The 19,017-nt window shown below is 43.0% G+C and overlaps 1 protein-coding gene across 4 annotated transcripts in view; it reads right to left on the bottom strand.

The window, feature by feature from the left end:
• Window positions 1-19,017, bottom strand: part of PPARGC1A (PPARG coactivator 1 alpha) — a 641,509-nt gene that overhangs the window by 445,738 nt on the left and 176,754 nt on the right. For 2 of the 4 annotated variants that reach the window (XM_072737984.1, XM_025997319.2), the window contains exon 2: window positions 11,495-11,559. The exons of the other annotated variants lie outside the window; for them this stretch is intronic. Coding sequence is in view for 1 of the 2 variants with exons in the window: in XM_025997319.2 (XP_025853104.1) it covers window positions 11,495-11,512 (18 nt within the window). In the remaining variant the exon portion in view is untranslated. The remainder of the gene's footprint in view (window positions 1-11,494; window positions 11,560-19,017) is intronic. 4 annotated transcript variants of the gene reach the window in all.

Below are 19,017 nucleotides of genomic sequence, written 5' to 3'. Positions count from 1 at the left end.
ACGCTAAAGATCATTAGTTGGCTAATGCCCTACATCCTCTCAACCTACAAAATAAATTCTGGTTCTCACAATGACTATCCTGAAGTTCTCCAAAAAAGAAAAAAACTGAGTGATATCATGTGTACCAAGGCACAAAAAGTGACACCAGCATGTTTCCATGATATACTTTAGAATAAATTTTCAACAAAAAAGGTTTAAAACAAAGCAAAAAAAAAAAAAGTTTTCCTAGATAAACTCCACTTACCTACCAAATATGCTGGTTCTTAAAGGTTTTGCTCTGTTTTGCCAAATAATTAACTATCTCTTTGGTTTTCTAGCCCTGCTTATCATCATTGGGATAACAGAGTAAAGTGACTTTAATTCAAAGTTCCAGAGATGGCTCAAAAGTGAAATGGTAACATAATTTACACCAAAGGGATCAGCTATACATTCAGAATCATACCTGAACACCCCCCACCCTGGCACACAGAGGGACTGCCAACTCCAAACACCTTTATTAACCTTATTCCAGGCAGTTGCCAGGATTGGCTGCATACGTGTATTCAGAGTGTTTATCTAGCACAGTGCACTCATTCATTATTATTCTGTCTATGGCTGTGGTCATGTGAATGGAGTCACGGGGCCTGTTCCATCTACCGAAGATTTCTGCCACAGATGAACGGATTTGGGCACATAGACTAGTGTGCCCAAATTCAACTGTCCCACCAACTAAAATGTATGCGTTTAATAGGGGAAGAAGTATGGCTCCTGTCTCTATGGCCCCCCCATTCCACCTAACATCTGGTTGGGCATATAGCTTGGCCCCTGGAAGATACACGTGCATGACAAGAACCATGTCATGAGGGTCAGATCCAACTGTGGTCTATGACTGCAAAGACCTCCTCGCCAAAAAAAAAAAAAAAAAAGCACATTTTTCTGCTTCCTATACAGCACCATGGATTTCTAGTCCCAGACACTCAGAGATAAGATGGCAGCTTTGCCATAGCTGGAGAGAAAGTGCATCATCTGCAAGCTCTTGGCAAATTCAGATCCTTTTACTTTGTGGCCACAAAGAAGGAAAGTGCCCCATCCTCACCCAGCAACCATCACACCTCTGCCTGAAACCCGGTTGTATTAGAAATTTTACCATGTGGCCTTGGGCAGCTTACTTAACCTCACAGTGTCTTAATTTCTTCAGCTGGAAAATGAAGAAGCTACCTACAGCATGGGCACAGTGTTTCAAGGTTAATGCATGAGGCCGATACTGAAATGCAACATTGCGGGGGGAAATGTCTGATTGGGGGGAGGAAGTCAGGCACAGCAGTGCACTTCTGGGTGGTTATAACATATGCACTATCGCAAAACGGGGCCCTAAGGTCAGTAGCACACAGGAGGAGTGCAAAAAGCCATTCGCAATCCACCACCTGGAGTCTTTTATTGTTATAGCCAAGAAGGGTTGATAAGGCAAACAAAGCAAAGGGTTGGGAGCCCTAATTTATCAAACGTATCGATACAGATCTGATATTGACAGGCACCAGGCCACTTTTAGATTCAGATCAATAAATCCATCTCATAATACAGTACAACCCCAACACTTCACCCCCAAATCCATCCATCCAGATATTAGAAATCCATCCTGCTTTGCCTGCAGTCTGTCAAATGTCACCACGGAGTGCTGAAGCCACCCTGCCAAGTCTATATCCTGAACTAAATCCCAATGGAAACTTCCCAGATATAAATAACCACTATGAACATACAGGGAAGAAAAATAGCTATGAAGTTTCACTCTTACTTTTTTTTCCTTTTAGCCTGTGACAAGTAAAAATCATAGAGTTACTCACTCTCCAAAAACAATCTAAAGCCAGAAGGTTTAACCAATTCAATTTTCTAGTCACTGTGACAACTATTTTCATCTGTGAAACAGCGTTTGGGGCACGTTTACGGGCCTAATCCCGCGGCACTTTCACGGGCAGCCCCTGCTGGAAACTCTGACAGCAGTTTCTGTTTCTGGACTCACTGTGGGCAGTAGCATTTGATGACACCCAGGGTCTCAAGGCACGAAGACAGCTTCTTTATTTACAGTCAAAAAGGGAGAAACTGGGGATCCCTGGGTGGCGCAGCGGTTTGGCGCCTGCCTTTGGCCCAGGGCGCGATCCTGGAGACCCGGGATCGAGTCCCACGTCGGGCTCCCGGTGCATGGAGCCTGCTTCTCCCTCCGCCTGTGTCTCTGCCTCTCTCTCTCTCTCTCTGTGACTATCATAAATAAATAAAAAATTTAAAAAAAAAAAAAAGGGAGAAACCTTCCTTCTACCTGTGGCTGAGATCCTAGGAACCGGCCAAGAGGAAATTCTAGTTCAATAGAAGGTGGGGAAACCCACCCAATGTTTGCAGGGCCTGCAAGAGAAGTATAAAGAAAACAGAAGCCTAAGCTCGGACATTGGAGTACCTGGACTTGAGCCATGCAGAGCCAGGGGTGTGCCGTCTTAGCTCACTCATTTCACCTCCCGGAGCCTTAATTTCCCCCACTGTCATGTGAAGTTGACCATTGTAAGAATCAAAAGCCCCCAGCACAACACCTATCACATAGTCCATGCTCAATAATGATTTGTGGAAACGCAATTTCAAACAGAAAATGCTGAGTTCTTGACATCGCTCATTAACCAATGGGTAGCGGGTATTTATGAATGCATACCATCTGCCAAGCACCAACTGGTGGAAATCGAGAGACAAGAGGGATGGATACAATGCTTCTTCTCAGGACAAGACAGAGGAAACGCACAGGAATGGATTAGGAGACCAGTCATTTCTAGACAGAAGGCCCAGATCTGGAGCCCGAGGGGTGGGCACCCACTCCCAGGTTTGGAGGACTGTTGGAATTACCCAAAATTTCTTACCCACAGGTGGCTGGTTTTATTCTGGTTTCCTGCAACATGAAGACTAACTCCCAGGCTCACTTGCCCAAAGAAGGCAAACTCACTTTAATATTAGCCTCAAACAGATTGTTAGGAAGGTAAGTCTGCTGTACACATAAAAGCCTACGCATGGATTGGTTTAGGATTATCTGGGCTTTTAGATTTTTCTGGCCACATCCAAAGGAGAGAAACAGGGGCAGATGCAACTGCCATCCTGGAAAGCTGAAGATAAACTCAAATGCCAGGTAGAGTATTACACTCTTTCTCCTACTGAATTGCATTAGGCACTGGCATCCATGGGGCACAGTCTCTTTGAAAACTGTCCTCACGCACAACAGAAAGAAGAAGAGGAGGAAAAGGTGGCAGGGAAAGGGGAGAGAAAATGAAAACTTCTAAAATAGCCAAGAGCCCAGTCTGGCCCCTCCACAGACGCTCAGGGGCAAGAACTGCAGGATATAGGAGTGAGCTTGGCAAGCTACCCCAGCTTCCCTTTGCCTGGCACCCCACCGCTTCTTCCCTAGAGCTTGCAGGTTTTCCCAGCAACGGCTGGAGGCAAGAGTCCCCAGGGGTGGCTCCAATCGATCCTTGCCCCAAGATTTCCCAGGTCAAGATCACGTGGGGGCCACCGGCAGGACTGCCAACATGTTAGATGCGGTCCCCACTATTATTCCGTTTATAGGACTCGTTTAAATCAAGGTACTCTAAAAAAAAATGTAACTATTGTTCTAGGCAATAACATCTGCAAAAGCATGGTTTTGATGGTGCTAGTTGTATTTTCCTAATACATATTAGTATAAACCGTTATTACTAGAATAGCATAGCACAGTGGTTAGAAGCACAGGTGCTGTGTTTAAATCCAGGTTCTAAAAAAATAAGTTAGTTAAATAAAATATTAAAAATATAAAAATATAAATAAATAAATAAATAAATAAATAAATAGGTAGGTAGGTAGGTAGGTAGGTAGATAGATAAATAAATCCAGGTTCTGCACCACCATCTGGGTGATCTTGGATAAGTTTGTTAACCGATCTGTGCCTTGGGCTCATGGTCTGTGAAATAATAACACCTACTTCACGAACCACTATAAGGAAAAAGTTAGTTAATATTTGTTAAACATTTATACCATCTAGAACCTTCTACACAAACAACACCTTTGGGAACACTGAAGGCACGGAAGCGTACACCATCTATTACCTCGAGATGGGCTTACACACTTCCTCTGCTTTGCAACGCTCTGTTGGGCCCTCCCCTTCATCCAAAAACCAGAAACAAAACCAACGGACACACACTCTCATCCCTGCTCTCCTGAAAGCCGACCTGTCATAAGGTCCGCCTTAAATGGATATCAGAGTAATTACAACCACTTATTGAGCATTTATTATTCTGTAGGCCCTGTGCTCAGTACTTTGAGTACAACTGTCTAACTTCCTCTTTATTCTTTATTCTTCCTCTATGAGGAAGACTCAGGCTTAAAGAGATTAGGTGATTTTCCTAAGATCTTACAACCGGTAGGCAGGCGAGTCGGGATTCAAACCCAGGTCCACCCACATATCCCAGCCTAGGCATAGCCTCCTAAGCCATGAGACCCCACCACCAGAGCCCCTCTTCCAGGGGCCCATCTCAGCAACCAGCCAGAGAGAGCCTTCTTTCCTCTCCCCTTGCAGGACCTCCCCCACTGGACTTAGTCACCACTTTATAACATAATTACTTACCTGTTTGTCTTTCCCCCTCTGTTATTCAGAGTAGTCTTTTCTATGTTAAGCACTTTAGGGAAGAAATCATTTTGAAATTTCCCTAAGTTTGAAAAAGAGTTGCATTATACGGAGCTGAGTTTAATAACCTTTTCCCTACAATTCCAGTCATCTTTATCAACACCAAATATAATAATGTTTTTTGACACAAATGTGACTTGAGGCCAACCTTTCTCTGCACATTACGGGATGACTGTGAACAAACAGATGCCCGAGCCCGTCTCTGGAGCTACTAACTCAGAATCTCTGGGTTAAGGACCAGGAGTCACTCAAGTTTCAGAATGACTGCCTCAGGCAATGGCTCGGCATTTGACCCCGCTTCAAACTTCTAGACACTGACTGTTTTTTAGTTCTTGTGTCTGCTTTTCATGGTGCTCCTGACCTCTCCCACCATGCAAGTTGACAGCTACCATTCCTCACTGCCAACCAACAACGCTGCATGAATTTACCCTGTTTTATCTTCTAGCCACCAATGCTGTGGTTTCCAAACTCTGTTTTTAGCCCTGGAACACTTCACTGAAAACTGGATTTTAGGCAGATGCCAATAAAAAACACACAACCCAGAGCTATCCCAATGGAACAAGAGTGGTTGGCCTGGAGTCCAACGCTGGTCTCCTTTCTCGCCACTGACCGTCATCACTACCACCTATGGTGGCACTGAGGCACTGAATCCCTCCCCAGATTCCCTAGACTTCGTGGAGAGCATTTTCAAAATCATAGAAATAATGCAACTTTCTGGCAGATCTTGCCACAACTTCAGAGACAGATACCTTATCTTTTATAAACATTCAAGATTATCAGAAAAAGATTTTTTTCCATGAGAATTTGTCAGTGTAGCCCAAAGTCAAGTGTGTATTCCTTTTTATTGGAGAAGATATCACCGAACTTATAAATAGCCCCTATACTGTACTTGCAAAGTCACTCCTTAAAGGTATTTTTTACATGGAAAAGGATGGTCTTGTATTAGTAATTGGACTACTGTCTACTTTTGAAAGGCTCTCAGAAAAATCATGGTCAAGGGAATTTGCCTTTTCAAAAAAAAAAATCTCTCTTCTGTGAAAGAGAATGTCAGAGCATCCAGAAAAACTTTGTAACCTTTAAAATTGTAGATATCTTATATTGGCCATGTTCTAAATATGTTAGTATATGAATAGTCTTAAAATAAATTTCAAGCACTGGTTTTTAAACTTGAAAAAAAAAATAAGCCAAGTTTTCTTGCTGCTCTTTTCGGCTTTTTCCTCCAAAACTTATAATTTTGAGGTGCAGAATTGAGGAAGTAAATATAACATATGTGCACTGGAGGTGGGAGGGAGGATGTTGTATGTGTGATTTCTCTGGTAAATTAGGACAAGGTTCAAAGTCCTATCTATGGCGAGAGATAGTCAATGTGACTGAATATTGATAATTAATTCATATAGGTAAAAAAAAAAAGTGTTCAGAGTGTTCCTTATGCTAATCTTTCCACTTTTTTTGGCAGCTCTGCAATTTGTCAAAATAAAATTGGAGGGAGATGTTCAAAAGCAGATACAAATAAAGCACAGGCATACACATACGGCTAAAATATTCAACAGGTCTGGACTAGGGTGAAGAAAGGAAGGCATCTGAGGTGCAAAATTTAACGAAGTAGCTAGGGGAACCCTGAGCGTGAGTCGTCCCTGGTGCTGGCATGACTCTGGGAGCTAGGGCCTCCTTAAATGTCACACCCTAGGTGTCTTACTTGTTTTGCCCTGCATTGGCCCTAATATTTTCAACCTGTTTTCTCAAACTGATTGTTGCAGTCCTGGGGAGCAGTGCTTCAAGTCATTTTCATCCATGCATTCATTCACTCATTTATCCTCCAAACATGTACCGAGTCCCAGCTACGTGCTACGTGACTACTCAGCTAGGAACCCACTCTGCTCGCAAACCGTTTTGACTCTCAGATGAAATAATCTTCAGCCAAATTTCCATCATTCATTTAATCATCTGCGTGTTATGTGCTGGGGACACTGTGACGACAGGCCAGTCCCCACTAAAATATCTTTCCGTCTGCCAGCCATCGCCTTCATACTATCATTTTTATTGGCATCAGCATCATCCTTTACATGTCTGTTGCCCCAATTTGATTAAACTATTCCAGGACAGGGAATGGGCGTTATTCATCTTTGTTTTTTCAGCCAGCTAACGTGGACTGGGTGCTCACAACTTGCCCTGTATTTTCTCAGCCCCTTCTATAGGTTCACTCCATTCCACCCTGCACCAAGGCTACGATTCGCCTTTCATAGGTAAGCAAACGGGAGGCACTAAGTATCTTTCCTAGGGTCGCACAGCATGCAAGAGGCCAGGCCAGGATCCTATCGAGGAGCCCAGCTCTGGAGTCTACCATCTCAGCAACTCCACTAAGCCATCCAGAAATTATGACCCAAAGAGCTGCTCCCAGCTCCAAAGGGCACTCAGCCACAGCTTGCTCTTCACCCATTATTACCTAGAAAGATCTAGAGGGCACCAGGGACGCTCTCGGCGAAATGAGCCTCAACTCCCACCGCCTGGGCAGGCAAGTCAGACTTTGGGGGACTTCCTGCTTAATTTCACTTTGTCTAAATATAACCAACTAAAAATAACCCGAAAGCAAAGTGTCTCAGAACTGCCAGAGGAGCAGCAGAAGGCTGCAGGGGACGTGATGTGAAAGATTGATCTCAGCCTCCCTAAAACGCTGCGATGCTTTCCAACATCAGCAAGTTGCATATTGTGATGAGAAAACAAAGTTTCCAATTATTGAAATTCCATAGTGTATTTAATTATGCAATTATCTTATTGTATTAACAAGTGCCGGGGTGCAGCAGCAGCGGTTGCTGAGATTTTTGCAGTGGAGAAATACAGAATTTATTCTTTTCCTCAGCTGATTGTTTCTCACGGGTCCATCCATTTTTCTGGGATTTTGGAAATGATCCTGTTTCTGAACCGCTTCATTCAGAAATCCAAGGCAAATCACACCACACTTTTGCCACTCCGACTTTGAAGCATGACCCCACTACAGACTGAGCATATTTCAGGGGGAAATGTCTGCAAATTCACGTCCTTTTTATTTTCCTTAATCGCTTCAGGCTCTTTCCTCTTTTGAAATTCAAATAAATATAATGTAAATATAAATAAAAAACACTTATACAAATTACATATTTTCAGTGATGCAAACACAAATACATTCTTGTTCATTTGCTTAATAGGGACTTGTCCCAAAGGATTCAAGTATCACGCTGCAAAAGCCAGCGTATTTCATCAAAACATCTGAAATAGGTATACTTTGATATTATCATGCACTTCTATTTGCCACAGTTACCCTGGAAAATATTAAATGTAATCATGCAAAATTAAACATTCTATACATTTTCTATTCATTTTTGAACGCTCTCCCTCTATTCCAAAATAGGCTATCACACTTTCAAGTTTATAGGGACAAAAAGTGAATCAAATTTCTTGTTTCTGAAAGCATTATAAGTCTTTTCACTTAGGCCTTTTCATCTCAGAATCACCAGGCTCTTTACGTATAAAACGTAATTAATCCATACAGTTGGCTACATCCTACCCCATGGGAAGCCTCCTTGCTGGTAATCACTCATGAAGAAGCCATACCTGCATTTTCTCAAGCTAAATTTGGTCCAGGCCATTAGGAACAATGTTTCATTTACTGGAGCATGACCAAGAGGCACCGTCATAGGTGGGGAAACCTATTCTCCCAAATAAGTCATAGTTAAGAAGCAAACTCTCAATCCATAGATTATAGCCTGGCCTTTGAATTCCAATTTACTACTTTTTAGCTATAAGATGATGGAGCAAATCCCTTCACTTCTCTGTGCTTCAGTCTTTGTGGTGTTAAAATTGGGATGATAATAGGACCCATCCCATAGGGTTATTGGGGGAATGAAAGGAGTTCATGCATATAAGTTATTAATAGTATTAACAGTTGTCACCTTGTTCCACCTGATACCTTTCAAAGCCACTTCACAACAATGACCTCACTGGGGTCTCCATCTTCCCGTGAAGAAATGGAAGCAGATGCTCTTGTACCCATTCTATAGGTAAAGAAACTGAGATCCAAAGAGGGTTCTAGCAGTCAGGACTAGAACTCCTGGAACCTAGTCTAGTCTTCCTCCACTGCTTGTCTTTATATCCAGAACAAACTGACTCAGTGACCCAGACGGATCCCTGCTTATTTCGGAGGGGCAGGGGAGGTGCACGGGGAGGGGGGGGTCTTGTTTCTAACAAGACATGGGAAGCATTTTGTTGCCAAAGCTTGTCTTGCATAGCAAAAAAGACCCAGATCAGCAGAAGACACATCAACAAGACTGCCTTAATCATGATTTCTGCTAACTATGAAATGTAAGTTAATTTCATGCCTTGCATTCACAGACAAAAAGGTTCAGGGCTGTTTAAATTCTCTTCAGCCCAATGACAGTTAGTAAACAGGAGGCTTTCTGTTCTAATGCTTGAAATCACCCTTCGTATCTCAATATATTATTTATGCACTCAGCTTAAAATAAACAGCAACTCCGAAGTAGGTGAGTGGGCTCATCTAGTACGAACTTTTTTTTTTCTTCACTCTGACAGTTACTTTAAAACATCGGTAAACAACCTTAATTCACTTCTAACGAATTAGTAGGCTACTGCTGTGTCTCCAGGAGGCAAGTAGATTGTATTATTAACCAAAACAACTTTCTCCCTGTCAATCATCTGCATCTCACTGAGGGATGTGGGCTTTGCTGTCTTATTACTCAAACCAATCCATGGGTGCATATGATTCCTGGCGATTTCTTCGAGGTCATTCTCTTCTGGATCCTTGATTAGATCTCTTGACTCTGGGATGCAGAATGGGGCCTGGGGAAGGGGATTCTCAGTGCTGCTCATTAAGAGAGATATAGACACATGAGAGCCTTTCCGGAGGGGTAGAGAGTTATGGTACGCGAGGTCCAGCTGTTGAGGGAATGAAACTGACAAAGAGGCCACCTTCAGGAGACCCCCTGTACTACCACCAAATAGTGGAAAGGGTGTCACTTTGGAGGAGAAAGCCTTAATTCCTTGTAGATGCAGATAGTAAAACTAGAACCATTGTGTGGAAGATCCATGAGGGTAGTCTGGGTTAAAATCAAGAAAGAATCCTGAAACTGAAAAGAGGAGTCGCCTCTTGAGGTAGTAAATCTTCCTATAGAGGTTCTGAGGCACCATCAGATGGAATCTTTAGAACCAGCCAAGAAACGGCACTAGATGGGACATGTATGGACCCTTCCAGACATGAGACCTTACAACTCCATGAATCTCAGTAAAACAGGCTTTAATAAGCAGTCACAACCATTTTTAAACTCTCTCTGTTAGGAGATTTTAAGTGGTGACAGCTATTCTTAAAAAAAGAAAGGAAGGAAGGAAGGAAGGAAGGAAGGAAGGAAGGAAGGAAGGAAGGGAGGGAGAGAGGGAAGGAGGGAGGGAGGGAGGGAGGAAGGAAGGAAGGAAGGAAGGAAGGAAGGAAGGAAGGAAAGAAAGAAAGAAAGAAAGAAAGAAAGAAAGAAAGAAAGAAAGAAAAAAAAAGAAAGAAGAAAGAAAGAAAAAGAAAGAAAGAAAGAAAGAAAGAAAGAAAAGAAAGAAAGAAAGAAAAAAGAAGAAAGAAAGAAAGAAAGAAAGAAAGAAAGAAAGAAAGAAAGAAAGAAAGAAAAAGAAAGAAGAAAGAAAGAAAGAAAGAAAAAGAAAGAAAGAAAGAAAGAAAGAAAGAAAGAAAGAAAGAAAGAAAAAAGGAAAAAGAAAGAAATAGACACCATAGATTAAGCACTGGGCATGTCACTGACCAGTCTACTCCTTCACACAATGCCAGGGCACTGGCTGACCTAGCAAAATAAAAAGATGTACCATTCGGTTGGGAAAATCAGATGAAGCAGTTGCTTTAGTATTGTTCCATTTTTGCCTGCTCTTTGGCTTTGTGGCTTGCAACCCTTGGCCATTCCGTGGGCAGGAAGCCACTCCCAAGTCACCTGGGCTGTAACGTGATCCAGACGACGTGATCCACACTTCACTCACCTTGCTAGTTGGCCTCCTTCCTTTATCCCAAGTCTGGAAACACAATACTTCGCAACTTGTCTAAGGGATGTCTAACCTAGTTTCATCATTAACAAAACATCGCTCACCTCAATGAAACATTCAGTCTCTCCCCAAAAACCAGTCATTTCTTTGATACACACACTGACTGCTCAAAATACAGAGTTAAATGCATAATCAAAAAAAGAGAGAGAGAAGAAGAAGAAGAAGAAGAAGAAGAAGAAGAAGAAGAAGAAGAAGAAGAAGAAGAAGAGAAGGAGAAGGAGAAGGAGAAGGAGAAGGAGAAGGAGAAGGAGGAGAGGGAGAGGGAGAAGGAGAAGAAGAAGAAGAAGAAGAAGAAGAAGAAGAAGAAGAAGAAGAAGAAGAAGAAGAAGAAGAAGAAGAAGAAAGAAGAAGAAGAAGAAGAAGAAGAAGAAGAAGAAGAAGAAGAAGAAGAAGAAGAAGAAGAAGAAGAAGAAAAGGAGAAAGGTGAGGAAAGAGAAAGAAAGATACCTTGCATTCATATCCAGAGTTTATATCAACATGTTTACACAATTTGCAGACATATAATCTTCCAAATTGTCTGGAAAACATTGCCAAAATATTTTGGGGAGGTGAGTCAGGTTTTTCCACATCCAACATATTGACAAAACATTAGAGAGTTCAGAAATATTAAATTCCTCAAAGGAAGTCAGATTATCAATCTTTGGGTGTGAAACTTGGTGTTACTGTTTTCCTAATATGGCAAGAGCAGACATCTGGTATTTGCACTTTGGAGTAATAGAACATAACATGACAATAATGTGTTATACTTACAAAGTACCCTTCATCCATGGGGCTCCAATTTTACCAATATTAGTTCACTGATTTTCGCAAAAAACCTGAAAGGCAGAGGGTAGGTTTGTGTTACCCCCACTTTGCAGATGGGGATATTGAAATGCAATAGGCGAATAAATTATTGGTCCATTACAATGAGAGAATTCAATAACAGAGGACAAGATTTATAAATTTTCTCCTTCCCCATCCCAATGCAACTTGACCACCCATCTTTCCCTGGGGGACCATTCTTTCCCACATAATTTCCACCACAATCTCAATGTATTAAATACATTTTGCCCACAGAAGACAGTGCTGAATGTAACCCTTGGTCTTATGAACCCAGACACCAATATTCCTTTGATACCAGAGGAGAGCTTAGAAAAATTTCCCATATCCAATTTAAAACATGGAGAAAAAAAATTTAGATTGACAAAATACAACCATCCAACTAAAATTTGGCCTGAAAATAATGTTACTACTGTTCAGTTTGTTACATGCTTATGTTCACATGTCAGCATATGGACTTGTCTTTAAAAATGATTCCAAGGAAGTCAGAATGCTTCAGAAGTACTCTCGCCAACAGCATTTTTAGAAGGGTGTATTTTTAACAACCCTTTCTAGGACACCCCATCCTTTCTACCACTCTCTGGCCATTTATGCACGCACTGAACAAATAATCGATATTTAATATGTTCTTACCACATCTAAGTTTAGCACTGCGTGTGGTTTCTCGGAGGACACAAAACTGTGTATGACACAGGTCCTACCATCCGGAAACTTACAGTTCTATGGTGTAATGATTTTAGTACAGTGACAATCACTCTGTTCTAAAACTCTCCAGAAAGATCTGACAGTTTCTGGACACTCTTGGTGAGTCATAGACACCAGTCCCAGAAAGATGATTCCTTCGGGGAATAGTCTCAAAAAAGATGAGTCTGAGCTCTGTTTATGAGCCATACTATTTGGGACTACAGAAATGCTAAAAGATGTATCTTCTCCAAATGTCTGACCCAGAGTCTTCCCAAAGTCCATGATTTGAGGGTCGTGATGTCTCATGATCTTCACCTCTGCAGCCACACTGGCCTCTTTGCTCATCCTCAAATACCCAAGAGCGTTCACACCTCGGGACTTCTGCCCTTGCAATTATTCTCTTTGCCTGTAACAATCTTGCTGAAGACACATCCATGACCTCTGCTCATATACCTCCTCAATGAGTCTCTCCCAAACACTTGTCTACCATAGCTACAACTGGTCCCACTCTGTCCTCTTATAACTTTCTCTTTCTTCATGAGGCTCACCACCACCTAATAGCAAATGGTTCATCTCCTTGTTTTTCTATGCCCCCCTAACCCTCAGCCAGGACATAAACTCCGTAACAGCAGTGACTTTTTTGCCCACTAATAAATCCCAGGGTCAAGGCACTCCATAAATATTGGTTGAATGGATGACTCGCAAGGCTGGACTGTGTGCTGCGCCCTTTCCTTATATCTTCCTTCACTGGGATACCAAAATAATTACTAATAAATGAATTTCAATACTGGATCATAATAGATTTTTCTCACCCAAAAGAAAAAAAATAAAACTCCACACCCGTTGAAATGTTTCTGAAAAATATAATAAACACCAGTTTTTATCATCTTCCCTTCTCTTGATTGCTCAAGCACTAGGCCAAGAGTCAGGTAACCTTGCTCTCTGGCCAGTGCTCCTGTGAGCTGCTCTGTGAGCCTGACCTCTTCAGCCCCCTGGGCCTTTCTTCCCCAGTGATAAAATAAGGAAGCTTCAGCAGCTCATTTCCAAGGTTCCCTCTGGTTCGGAAACTATGGAGATTGACACATGGGTGATGGGCCAAATTAGATTCATGTTTTTACATCTTCTGACTTAATATCACTTTCCATGTGTAAGCTTATCTCAAAGGTAGCACGGTCATTTCATACTAAGTAAGCAGGAATTCCAGAGGGAAGGATTTTATTATCTGACTATATCTACGAGCACGCCGATTTAGGACAAACACCATGGATAGCACTGAGAACCTGTCTCCCACCCCATCCCCCACTATCACACCACCAACATACGACAGACATGCAAAGCAAGATGCCACCTCAGCTGTTTATGACATCTTGAGTCACACACACTTCACTGGGGTCTCTAAACAGATTTCTTGTTTACTTGCACATTAATAAAACTCGCACCTTCGCCAGTCAGAATTTTTTTCCCCAAGCATCTGAACATCCAAAGAGATTTAGAAGCAATTAACATTCACGAGTAACAGAGCAATCAACATGGGAATCGCTAATGGGGCTGGACAGGATCCAAAAGCAGATATTAGGATAATAGTGAGCCCCTGACATAGGTTATGGTGTTAATTCTGGAGGGCAGACTCCTGGTATGTGTTCAGCGGCTTTGTGAGGCTGCTGGCACAGTCACATATGCCTCTTCTATATATGGTTCCTAGCACCCTACAACAGACTTTTTTTTTTTAACTGCTACCGAAAAGAAGGCATTTTTGCATCGTTATAACACAACCCCTAGCATTAATGGTATATATTGAATTCAAGTTTATTTTTAAATTGCCTACCTGACAAAAATGTTAAAATGTCATTTTTTCCCCGCTTTGGGTCTCTAGACTATCTTCACCTGTTAGCTCTTGTAGCTAGAGGCCACAAAAATAACAGCTATGAATTTCCACCTTGACGCTTCCCCAATAACTTTTACCACTCACTTGTGTGCACACGGGTTCATACAACCCTTGTACATAGAAAGACATGGACATTCTTATCCCGATGAGCTCTACACTTGCCTCCTTGTCAGTCTTCCTGACCTGTTTTCATAAATATCACTCCAGAAATCAGCGCCCTCCCCCTTTCTTTTCTGCCTGAGAAAGTCTCTGCGTAATAGAGAAGGTTTCCGCTGTTACTCTGCCTGCTTTCCATTTTCCTGCCTTCACCTCTGGTCAACTAAATGCATCTAAACAGCTAATGCTGAGCACATCTGTCTGTACCTCCCCTCAGACCTCGTCCCTGCATACTGGCCCTGGCTCTCCTTCCTTCTCAGCCTCAAATGTAGACGACTCCATGCAGAGTCTTCACTTCCCCAGATCCACACCTTCCTCTGAATCCTCCCAGAGATCCCCTCCAGCCCTTCTCCTGGGTCACATGGTCTCTCTCAGGACAAACACCTACATCCCTAATCACAGGACACCTTTCCTTACATGTGGACGCTGGACCAGAAAAACAGGCAGAAAAACTGTTTATTTGGCCTTTTTTTTTTTTTTTTTTTAAACCTAGGATATAATTAATCAGAGCCTATGATGATTGGCTTCATTCTGTGGGGCCTCAGAAAATAAATTTGTTCCAAGGCAAGGCTTTTTTTCAAGTCCTTTAGCATTAGCAACCTGTATTTAATTGGATAACACCATTCATTTTGAGAAGACTATTTTTCTGGCTATTCTGTTCCATTCACGCTCTATTCCATGCCTTTCTCCTTCTACTTTGCTGTTTTGGGCTATTACAGGGATCCTTCTTTCTTAACCATCCAGTTGTTTTTTTTTCTTCACCTCCCACCTCCAACACGCACCCATCATGAAAGCGGACCCCTACATGAAGCTGTGGTTTATTCCCTGAGTACAACTGGCCGCTGAGACACAATCTGCCACCACCCGGTTGTGTGGGCTAAAAGCCTGTTTTGACAAAGATTCTATACAACAGAATCCAAATTAAAGGAAAGTTATCAACAGGCTCATACTTAAGAATCCCTTACTTTATCTGTGTGGCAAGTCGCTTCATATTCCCAGCGCCAGCCCCACCAGCCCCACAGCTAGGAGACACAAGCCTCCAAGGGCCCCTAAGGCACACACGTATCTCCATCATCACCTCCCCAGTCCCGGGCTCTGTCCCCACCTCAAGGGGCAGCAATGGAGATTAAAGTGGCTGTGGAAACCCGATCAGGGCTGAGCATGCTGCAATCTCTACCCTTTGGTCCGTAGGAAAACATTCTGGCAGAAGGCCTTTCAGCGGCGCTCTGCATTCTTGGCGGGTCCTGTGCTACTCTGTTACTGAAGAGATTTGTGCTGTGACAGCAATGGGCACAGAGTGGCGACTTTTCATACTGTCCCTGTGACTCTATACCTTCCTGGACGCTAGACTTTGTAGCTGTTTCTGCCTTGTAAACAGCCCCTGTGCCCATTAACCCGGAGTCCTTCAATATTTGCTGTGCTAGAACAGCTAAGGATGGAGACTTCCTTTATTTACAGCCCTAAATAGATTTTTAACTACTCCTGAGAGAGAAGCAGGTGAAAACAAAGCAATCGGAGGAATTTGGGGAAAGTAGAAGCAATGGTAAAAACTTGTATTTGACCATTTATTCTTTCACCAAAAATTTACTGGGCCCCTACTCCAGGTTTACAGGAGTGAATAAATGACCTAAAGAACTTTCCCCTGACGAGTTCACATCCAAATGTGGGGAGATACCCTGTAAGCCAATAAACAAGTAAACATAGATGTCCAGTCATGAGAAACACTATGGAGAAAAATAAAGCACAGGAGGCCAGGCAGTGTAAGGACATGAACCCACACTTCACATAGCATTTATTTCTCCATGCCATGTCAATAAACATTTGTCACCAAGCTCCTGCTACGTTGAGGGCCCTGGGATGGATTCTGGGGAAGCTGGCGTATCAATGAAGAGAGAGAGATGGATGTGGACATCGGTACATACACACCACTCGCTGGATTTACAGTTCTTCTCACATGAGGGTTATGTAGACTTCTCCAAGAGAGGTCTGTGTGTGATGCCACACTGCCAACAGCAGTTTCTTTGAAAGGGCCACCAATGAATGCCACTAGGGGCCCCCAAAGTGGGCATGGCACAGTGGAGCCCATGTCTGATTTGCTGAAGGACATGAGTGTTCGAAGCACTGAAAGCCCAAGAATGGGGTGGGCAACCCTAGGCCTGGCTCAGCTCCAACACTCACCTCGCTGAGTGGATGGAGGCAAGTTCCACTGCCTCTTTACCTCTACAAAATGAAAATCAGGCTTCTGTGGAGTTCAGAAGCGGTAATGCAAGGAAAGTGCCCAGCATCATGCCTGGCACAAATCTGACATCTGAGTGATTGCTTTCCTTGGCTCATCCTGAAGGAAAAAGGATACCAGAAATGCAACAGCTCCAAACAGACTATGTACCCAGAGTAAGTATACAGTAACTGCTTTTGCTTATTTGTCTTCTGGTTTTTGTGGCCAAGGGGCTCAAAGAAATATAAGCAGATGTTACTCTTAAAAAGGGGGGGGGGGGGGCGGCATCAATCAAATAAGTTTTAGAAACCACAAATAAAATGAACTAACACAAGTCTCTTTACTTCAGACCCTCCTGTTCTGTAACATGCTCATATGCATCACTTGTCTCCAAGAAATAGGAGCAATGGGATGAGTGTTTCCCAGCTTATTTAACTGTGGAACCCTTTGACATGGAAAATCACATGTGACAGTGTTCAATGGAAGGGACTTTGCGAAATATGGCTTTACTCTAAGAACAAATGAATCCAAAGATGAGGAATATATACTGTATTTGGTTTGGCTGTGGTCTGATGGCTTTCTTTGAAAAGGCAGACTTGGGCATATTTTCACAAACCAAGAAAGCCTGGTAGCAGTGTTTCCTATCCACTGGACCACAGCAACTTCTCCTCTCCTGTTAAAGGAGTCATTATTCTGGGGCCACAGTGCATAGGAGGAAAGTGTCAGCAACATCTGAACACTTCTCATTCCCTTGGACAGGTAATTCCCCTATTTTCTGCAATAAATGGGCTCTTAAAACGAGTTTTGTTAATTATTCTCTTGAAAGCCAAAACCTCTTCTGGCTACACTGGGGAAACCTGCTGCTTAAAGTCACCCTGGGTTTTCTATATCATCCAAATGCTTCCCAGTGAGTGTGCATGACTTTCATAAACAGAAAATCAATGGTGGGGAAAAAAGAAAAGAAATTCTATAGGGATGTGTTGATATACCATGATTAGTGCAAAAATTACCTACTTGTACATGAAGATTTTTATATATGGGGCTTTCCATGAAGATCTTACTTAATGTTACAATACTAGATAGATCTGAAGTGGAAGTGGTAAACAAAGAAGACGGTAAGGCCAAGATTATTACTCCTCACAGGCTTAAAATGCAACAGCAGACAGAGAGAATCCATGTGATTCACTCGCATCCTCTGAGGTAAGAGAAGAGAATGTTGTAGGGAAGGAAGGAAGGAAGGAAGGAAGGAAGGAAGGAAGGAAGGAAGGAAAAAGGAGAGAGGGGGAGAAGAGAAGGCAAGGGAAGGGAAGGCAAGGGAAGGGAAGAGAAGAAAAAGAGAGATGGAAAGAAAGAAAAAGAGAGAGAAGGGGGAGGGAGGGAGGGAGAGAAAGGGAAGAAGAGTGGAAGGAAGGAAAAACAGAGAATGAATTAGAGAGAGAGAGAGAAGGCAAGAGAGGGGGTAAGCAAGAGAATTGTTGAGAAGCCTACGGTGGGGGAGGGGAAACACAAGCCCAGAGATTAAGTTGACCCAAGTCAATACAAAAGGCTTTGTGCAAGGGCTCTGGCATTAATGGGATTTGGACCGCTAAAGCCCTGAGAACCAAGTACAGAACATAACCATAGATGCCGGAGTTATTTTTGAAATGGATGTCTTAAGTAATAGGACGCTTAACTCGCGGGGACACTCAGAGCATTTTGCATGGCTGCTGCCAGCTGGAGGCCTGGCTGGGAAGCTGGCTGGGACCAAACCAGAGCTGCCCGATTAGCAGCAGCCTCCCACCTGGGACAGAAGCCACCAGGTGGCTTTAACCCTTGTGTGTGCCACCTAGGAGCTGCTTCATGTCATCACAGCAGGGAGAATGAGCCGGACTGTTGAAGCGGGGAGCAATGCAAATGATGGAAGTGAGGGGGACCCTCTGAACCAAGGATTCTTGGGGCCTTTGTTTGAGAATCAAGCATTCACTCTTTCCATCAGTCTTTCGTCGGTGCCTCCGAAGTGTCTGGAACCATCTGGGGTCTTGCAGACACTGTGATGAACATCACCAAGTCCCTGCTCTCGAGGAGCTTACACTCTCCCGGAGGAGGGGGAGCCAGCAAATAAACAAGAATTTCTGTTGGTTATAAGAGCCGGGATGAAAAGCAAAAAGGAAAGAGGGAGAGAGGGCGTCTGTGCTGGGGGAAGGGAAACTGTGCTCAGGGAAGGCAGCTCTGAGGAAGGAGCATGAAAGCAAAGGCTTACAGAACAAGGAGGACCCCTGACCCTACAAGCTCTGGAGAAAGAACAGTATAAAAGAAGAGGATGGCTGGTTCTCTCTCCGGTAGCTTGGGCCACCATTGCTGGGGCCTCTCTTCCAACCAACTCAGATTTCAGCCATGCTAGATTCAAAAGCACACAGATATGTTTAAGATCTCAAATTGCATACTATGCCTGCTAGGGAAAATACGTCCTGAAACTCAGATATTTTTAGAATGGTCCACTTCCGTTTCCTCAGGTACTTTCCAACCGAAGACCCA

This window comes from Vulpes vulpes, chromosome 14 (assembly GCF_048418805.1).
Source record: "Vulpes vulpes isolate BD-2025 chromosome 14, VulVul3, whole genome shotgun sequence".
Classification (NCBI taxonomy): Eukaryota; Metazoa; Chordata; class Mammalia; order Carnivora; family Canidae; genus Vulpes; species Vulpes vulpes.
This window is presented reverse-complemented; position numbering and strand designations above follow the sequence as displayed.